Here is an 8,683-nt window from a genome sequence, read left to right on the forward strand (position 1 = left end):
AAAAATTTTAAGAGGCTTGAGTTTGTTATATATATATATATATATTGATGAATGTGATATATTTTTTTATGTAAATAATCTTTTAAAAAAAATCTAATAGTTAATCTATTACCTTTTTTGTTTTAGTCCAAATTAAATTTTTTTATTGTTTTTGGAAAGAAAATCTTTTGAAAAATTTAATAATATGTGATGAGGAACACCGAATAAATTATACAGAAAAACCAATTAAAACACAATATGAAAACATCTTTAAAAAAAGACGTTTTATACATCTTTATCTAAGTGGCCTCCTTTAATTAATTTTTGTCGTATTTAAAAATTTTTCAAAAAACTTCTTTATTATTCGTATCTTTTAAAATTATTTCAACGACATAAATTTTTACGAGTCTATTTTATTAGTTTAAACTATTAGATATTTACCATTTTAACTAACATTATATTTATTATTATCCTGCATACTTAATTTATAAAAAGATGGATGAATACACTAGTTTAATATCATTCTACAAAAATTATTAATTAAAATATAAATTCATAATATTTTATTACTAATTTTATCATAAACTATGTATTTTATTTATAGAAGATGACTTCGAACTTGGCCAAATCTTACAGAAGCATTGGTAAAAATAACAAACTACGGGTTAATCCGTTAAGGCCTTCGTGCCCGAAAATTAAAATGAGCCACTTTTTTAAAAGTGAAAAACTAAGATGATCATTTTTGTAAAATTAAGGACACTAAAATTGTCAATACCTTTTTAAATTGTGAAAGAATGCATCGGCAATTACATTCCTATTAAATATGATTTTGTTAAAAGAAAATATCACTCCAACAGACCTTAGCTTATGTAGGTTGAGAGGCACAAGAAGATATGCAATTCCCACCAGAAAACAAGTGATGAGTTATTCAAACCTCAAGTTCACTTGTTTCAGCTCTTAAGGTTCTACAATCAAAGCTTCCTATGTCATTTCTATTTTATGTATCTTAACTGTATTATGTCCAATAATAATACTAGTATATCTATTTGTGTATCATAGATTTTCAACGATGCTGTGGAGAGTGATTCGAATTTGTTGAGGTTCGCAATGAGATTGCAAACCTGTGAGCAACACTGCTAAGATTATTAGTGGGGAATTTCCTAAGATAAAATGCAGTGTGTTGGACCTTCCACATGTTTGTTATTTCTCTAGTCTGTAATGCATGATTGGGATGATGATCACTGCAAACAAATCCGAAAAATGCTAAAGCTATTTCGAGGAAAAGCAATGATGGAGGACAACTGATATAGTGATAAATGAAGAGGAAGATGGGCATGAAACGACAAAGTTAAAGCTCTTGCAAGACAAGAGTGTGATGACTTTTCTGCATGGAAAGCAGAGGGATGAGAAAGAATGGAAGAAGCTTTTCTTGGATGCAGACTTAAAAGACTACAAAATATTTCCCTGGTTTGGGTTTAGGTCTCTTATTAAGCTTTACGAACCAGACATATGAGTTCATATAAAATAAAGACTTATTAAAAAGGCGTAAAAGATTAAAATACTCAGGAAGAAAATATAGACCGAAATAAATATTAAATATTTCTTTTTTTTTTTGCCATATGGCCAATCCTTTTTTCATCAAAAAAACAAAAAAAACAAAAATAGCAACATATCATGGTTCAATGTCTTTCGTACACTACAAAAGTATTTCTTATACTTGCTATCAAAATTGAAATAAATGAAAAACAAAATAAGGAAAAATCAGCCTGGGGTTCAGACGGCCAACTAAATTGGGAAGGAGGCAAGGTTTAGGAATGTGTGAATTACAAATCAATAAGTTAAAAAAAAAAGAAAAAGAAAAAAGATCATATGGATAAAGGGCTATGGGGGCAGAGTGAATCCATAAACTTGAATCCTGTTTGGTCGTTCCCCCAAAACTTTTTGTATTAGTTATGCCCATGTAAACACCCAGAGCAGAGGAAACACCCAGTCCCTAACTCCTTTACCATCTCTTTCCACCTTTGTTGAAATTACCTCTCCCATTCGAAAACCTATCGTTCTGGCCGAATCTACCATTCCTGCCACCACCTCTTCCAAACCTGTTCCCACCATTTCTATCATTAAACCCTCGACCGCCACCAAATCTGCCCCCCCTTGATTGCTCTCTTTCTTGCAAACGTGGTAATGTTTTCAACACCTCTAGGCTTACATTACCAGCTTTCTGCTGACCTGTAGAGCAAAAATAACTGAATTTAAAATATGAACAAAACATTATAGCTTCTTTTGTCAGACTTGGAACATAATAATTATAGCTATTTGGACTTTAAGGAATATTAGTATGTTACGACACTAGCAATTACTAGTTTACTACTATGATGACAGTGGAAGTTAAACGAAGCAATGTGTATGTGCGTGCATTATATGTGAGACAGAGCTTTGTTTTAAATTGCTCAAAATCTGAAATAAATCATTTAAAAAAAATTACCAGTAAGATAAATGTCTAAATCCTTGGCTGGTACATCAAACACTGCACCATTTCCATCTGCAGTGAGAGTCAAACCCTGCACAGCCTCAACCTGCTCCTCGGGCAAGAATCTCCTTAGGATTCCGAAAACAAAGCTGATACCAACCCACAACATCATATGTCAAATAGGAGGAAACAACCAACGCCAAAAACAAAATCCAGTTAATACTAATACTTGAAAGTGGTTGACAACTGAAGAATCAAGTCTATACCATCAATTGAAGTAACTAAACCACTAGAATACAAAATTTCTAGATTCTAATTTGAAGAAAGACGACAGTAATTAAACATTGTAGTAGAATACTCACGACGGCGTGAACATAGGTTTTCCAATCTCAAGAAGCAGTGTAACGTAATTCTCCATGGAAGTCAAAAGTGATCTTTTCTTTATCTCGGTAAAGCCCTAAAAAAAACACAATATTTACCTGAATTAGAGAATTATATGGAAGATGAAGGATCTGATAAATTTATAAAAACTATATTTCAAGGAAAATACATGTTAAACATATAGAAGATTAATTGACTGACCACAGCCTTGGCAAGTGCTTTTGCAAGTAGATCAGCAGCTGATAAACCAGAGTTGTTCAAAAGCTCCTCGGCCGCAGACTTGAACGCAGGAATCACACTGTGCACATGACATATGTTAGCATTAGAAGAAAACAAATGTTAACAGAAGTGAATAACAAAAACCATACCTATCAGACACTTGGGTAATCATTTCAGCAGCTTCTCCACCAACAGCTTTGGCAATATCATCAGGCTGGGGGGCAGATATGTGCTCAAATTTCACACCCGATTCCCTTTCTATTTTAGATACATTTGATCGCCTGGGATCATAAAGCATTACAGCAACTCCCGTATTTCCTGAAAAAAACAAAGCCTAGAATGTAACCCACAAGCTCAATAGCACAAACATAGCAATAAAAAAACCTAACAAATTTCTGAAAATACCTGCTCTTCCTGTGCGCCCAGATCGATGAATGTAGGCTTCTACATCACGTGGGGGCTCACACTAAATCCAAAACAATCGAGCATATCAGATCAGATCAGAACATCAATAAAAAGATGATGCATTATATATTTGGCATGTATAGACATCAAGGGTACCTGGATAATTAACTGAACATCATTAATATCTAAACCCCTCGCTGCCACATTTGTGGCAACCAAAGTCATGAATTTCCCAGACCTAAAACCAGCCAGTGTAACCTGCAATAATGGTTAGAGTTAAGAGGAGGAAAAATAGAAAAAGCAGAACCCAAGCATTGTTATTTGAAAAATATATGTACAACAGCAGGGGGTTATTACACAAGGAAATCAATTTCAAAACAACTTGCAACATGGTGAACATGTAAGATGAAAATCTAAAAAAAATCATCGAAATACATGTAGCAGCTCACCTCACGTTGTGATTGCTGTATATCACCATGTAGAGCTCTTGCTCCGGGCAACAAGCCGGCAAGCTCAGAAGCAGACTCCTTTTTCTCAGTAAATATAATTGTTCGGCCTCCACTGAAACAAAACCATGTCAAATAAATGCTTCAAAGTATTCATAAAATGATGTAGAAATAAGAAATGAATGACAAAAAAAAAAAAACAACCTGCTATAACAGCGTATAATGTCTGGGATAAGCTGGGCCCTGGCAGAAACGTTACATGGAAGAACAATATGTCTAACATTGGTGCTAGCCTTCATTTTTGCATTTCCCACCAGATCTGCAGTTTTTTTATCTGGTTTCAGAAATTTTCCAGAAATCTGACAACAAAATAACATTTCATAAGGAAAAAAATATAATGTAAATAAATGAATTAGAACATAGGATGATCACAAACATACATGCTTAACCCAGTCTGGCAAAGTAGCACTGAAAAGAAGTGTCTGAACTTTGCTAACATCTTGTACCTTGCCTGTAAAAATCAAGGACCATTGTTATACTGAAAAAAGAAGGAAGCTGCAGAGTATAAAATCAAACACTGGCATGGAACATCAGTGGCCTCAAATAATTTATAAATTACAGATTTAAAAAAAATTTGGCCAAAGAGGCAAATACCAAACAAAATACCTAGAATTAGTTCCACATCTTCAACAAAACCCATTCGGAGCATCTCATCAGCCTCATCAAGGACACGGAACTTTAGCTGGCTCAGGTCAATATTTTCCCTCTCTATATGATCCTATATAAAATCAACAATAGCCATTAAATAGACTGAAGCTTCTACTATCAACCATTGGCAATAGGTATGAATCATATTGCAAAATGAAAAACTATTATATGAAACCAACAAATATTATACAGGCAATACCTTCACACGACCTGGAGTGCCAACAACAATATCAACTCCTCTCCTAAGCTTACTCTCTTGAGTCTGGTATGGAGCCCCACCATATAAACAGCAAGAACTCAATCCCATTGCTCCACCATAAACTTCAAAATCAGCATACACCTAATCCACAACAGAAGAAACAAACATAAATATAACTGCAAATAAAAGCACTTAAGCCACTTCCACAGTCAGCTATTGTAAGTTAAGTATACCTGACTTGCCAATTCCCTGGTGGGTAAAAGAACAAGGACACTTGGAGCCCTCCCAAAACCGGTCTTTCTGAACGCTTTGGCAGGACCATTGATTAAAGACTCTAGTATGGGCAACACAAAAGCCAGAGTTTTACCCTGAAAATGCACGAGCAGCATGATTCAAAACACAAAAAAAATTGCGTAGCATCAGAACTATTTCACCTCTCATAATAATCATTTACAAGGCCAAAATTGAAACCCCATTCACCAAAGAACTAAATATTTCAATTAACTCAGACATGGTATTTCTTAGGTCACACTAATTCCTAATATGTTAATTAATATATGTATCCTATCATACCAGAACTAACTTGAAGCTCAAACTCCAGAAACATGGCAAATCAACATATTCGGTAACAAACATAAACACGTGCAAATGCAATTAAGAAGAAGCATTACCAATCAGGACAAAAAATTGATTTTTTTTTCTCTTTGTTCTCTTAAAAACAAAAATAGAATATTAATAACAGATCATAGCGTGAGCTGAGAAATAAGGGCATATAATATACCTGACCGGTGCGAGCGCGACCAACCAAATCAGAGCCATCGAGGATGATATCGAAGGTCATGGCCTGAATCGGGAAGAGAGACTCAATTCCCTTCTCCTTGAGCTTTGCCCTAAGAGGCTCGGAGATTCTGAAGTTGGTAATGGCGTTAGGATCCTCCTCCTTTTTGAGAACCTCTTCTTCCTCCTCCTCTTCCTCATCCATGTCCAACTTGGCCTTCTTATTCTTCTCCTTCTTGCTCTTCTTCTTCTCCTTGGATTTCAAGCCTTCATCATTCTGAGGCTCTCGTCGACGTTGTTTTCTTTCTTTTCCTTTTTGGATTTGTGTTTTTTGGTGTCCTTAGGGGAGGGAACGGCGCCGTTTGAGAGAGCAAGGGAAGGCATGGCGGAACGGTGGCGTTTTGAGGGTTAGGTTAGGTGTGTTATTTGTGGAGAGAGAGAGAGGGAGATATTTTCTCCTGCTTCGAAGGAAGGATGGAAGAGTGAGAGTGCAGTCAGAAGCAGGAGAAGAAAGAGGAAGAGGCTGCGTCGAGCTTCGCGGGGATTTAAGGGAAATTCAGGGTTTCATGGTGGACGCGTTCTCTGCCCTTCGATCCTCAAACCCTATTCTCAACGCATCACAGCCGTTAGATCTGCGACCTAATGACGGTTCGGTAGTTATTCTTCTCACGCTTTTCTATTTCTTTATGGACTTTTTTGGGCCTTGCCTTCCTTCATGACCCGGTTTCCTCACATTAACCCAACTTCAGTTTGGGCCATAAATGGGTCAATATCAGTCCAGATAAGGAAAAAAAAAGCCAGTCTCCAGTAGATGGAAAATCCAACACTTCTGATTCTGGTTGAAGATTTGAAGCTTATTGCATGTGGACAAAAAAAAAAAATAAATAAAACTTATGGCATCCTTCTTAGGATAATTTCTAATATATTGGCTAGTATAATAACCAAATTGAGTTGGTGGAATGGTCGGCTCATACAAGTGTGGAGATTTAAATTTTACATTGTGTATGTAATAATTCATTGAGCAGATTATTCCTTGTCGGTCACATTAGGAGATACTATTAAAAAAAAAAAGATATTTGTTAGCATAATTTTTATTATTATGAATTTTATTCACTTGGTCAATAATCAAATTCAAATATTTAAATAATTTTTTAATGGGTGAAATTAAAACATAATTTTTCACTTTTCAAAATTTATAACAGTCATATTTGATAAATTAGAATAAAAATAACATTCAATAAGTATGAATTATAAACATTAATTTGGAGAAATTATTTTTTACATTTAAAATAATTTTAATAGACATAAATATAATTGAAAAATAAATATAAATATTTATTAATATATAAGCACAACCGTAACGAACCACACTAACTTGGTTTCAACGGGTTAATGCTCAAATTCGTCCCTTAAAGATCATGCGATATTCATTTTCGTCCCTGAATGATTTTTTTTAATCAAATTAGTCTCTGAAAGATAAACTGTTAGTCAAATTAGTCCTTCCGTCAATTGAATGATGACGTGTCACATTAAGTGCCACGTGGCATGATGACGTGACATGCCACGTGGCAGAACAGTGACACGTGGCACGCCACGTGACAGGTCAGTGACACGTGGCATGTCACGTGTTACTTGACATATAAAAAAGTTTTCTATTAGTCAAAATAGTCCTTGAAAGTTCAGACGTAAGTCATTTTCATCCCTTAAATTTTAAAAATTAGTCAAACTAGTCCTTATATAATTTTTTTTTTTCTTCATAAAATTATCTCTCTCCTTTAATTCTTCTCAAAATTGAGAGATGGGGCACAATATTGCTTTATCCTTTTAACAAATGAAACTCATTCCTTTGATCATGTTACTGCATGCTTCAACGGATATCACTTTTACTCTTTGGTGGAATCCAAATTTTATTAATTGGAGTTATTGCAGACCTTGGAACAATGAGAGAAAAAGTGTGATTGACATGATGTTGATCATCAATGCTACACGCTACTCAACCAAAGGGAAGTAAAAGCAAATCATTTTAATTAATTTATTCAAACACATTTAATTGGTTTTCTTTCTTCCTCTCACTTCTCTCTCTACTTGCTTCTCTTTCGGTCATTTCACTCAGCAACCATGGAAGCTACAGCAAGCTACCATAGAAAAGAAGAAGCACGCCTAAAGATCATCACTATGATGGCACGAAAAAGAAAACATAAAAAATGTAGTGGCTGAGATTCTTATCACTTATGGTAAGATATGGTGATGAGATCTTGACTTCTCCATACCAAAAATGGTTTAAGAAGATTCGGCCAGTAAGGTGAAGATCCTTGGAGGGATGGCTTGTCTCTGATTCTGCTCAACCACCACAGGAAGTAGCTAGGGTGGCTACGTGATGGAAGAGGCGAAAATTGAAGCAGATGAAGCTATCATCATCATGAAGCATCAAGGGCCAGAAATTCATCTTGGAGAGCAAGTCAAGGATGGAGCGCTCGGATTGATGAAGACTGATGACCAAGAAACGATTAGAGGTAATTGCATGTTGGATTTTGCATGGGTTATCCTGAGCTAACAATTTTTCTTCTCCTTCAATGTATTCTGTGGGAATCTCCTTGTATGTTGGGTTAGCACTTTATAGTCTGTAATCAAAGAAGATTATAGTGAAATTCCATCATTGTTGTGATGGAGACTGGATGTAGACTGCACTGCACTTAACAGCTGAACCAGGATATATCTGGGTGTAATATTCTCTCTCTTCTACTTTATTTCTGTTTCTACTGCACAGGAGATAAAACTGAAAAATATCTCGTGCTAAGTGACGAGACAAAAATAAAAGTCTCGTGGCTAGGGACAAGACAAAAATCAAATAGTCTCCAAAAGTTGTTTCAAAGACCAGCAAGTGTTCAGAGTACGAAAAAGAGGCTAAGATTCAACCTCATTTTCTTAGCCACTGAAAATCATCATATTCTAAAACATTTTTCTTACATTACTACTTTTTGCTATATATATATATATATATGGGTTAATGCTCAAATTTATTTCTGAAAGATGTAGTAGAAAAAAATAGTGGTATAACTTTGTTTAGGTTAATAAATATATACATTTCAATTTTGAATA

The 8,683-nt window shown here is 35.0% G+C and overlaps 1 protein-coding gene across 1 annotated transcript; it reads right to left on the minus strand.

Annotated features, from left to right (window-relative positions):
• Window positions 1-1,538: 1,538 nt before the first annotated feature.
• LOC107489691 (DEAD-box ATP-dependent RNA helicase 7) lies at window positions 1,539-5,869 on the minus strand (the record flags this gene model as incomplete). Its single annotated transcript, XM_016110443.3, is given in 14 exon segments — window positions 1,539-2,208; window positions 2,465-2,598; window positions 2,812-2,906; window positions 3,032-3,128; window positions 3,199-3,367; window positions 3,455-3,515; window positions 3,611-3,712; window positions 3,904-4,015; window positions 4,105-4,259; window positions 4,341-4,411; window positions 4,567-4,678; window positions 4,808-4,948; window positions 5,041-5,175; window positions 5,589-5,869. Coding segments are annotated over 14 exon segments (1,812 nt in total). The 3' UTR covers window positions 1,539-1,981.
• Between the last annotated feature and the right edge of the window lie 2,814 nt (window positions 5,870-8,683).

The sequence above is a fragment of the Arachis duranensis genome, chromosome 5 (genome assembly GCF_000817695.3).
Source record: "Arachis duranensis cultivar V14167 chromosome 5, aradu.V14167.gnm2.J7QH, whole genome shotgun sequence".
NCBI classification, from domain to species: domain Eukaryota; kingdom Viridiplantae; phylum Streptophyta; class Magnoliopsida; order Fabales; family Fabaceae; genus Arachis; species Arachis duranensis.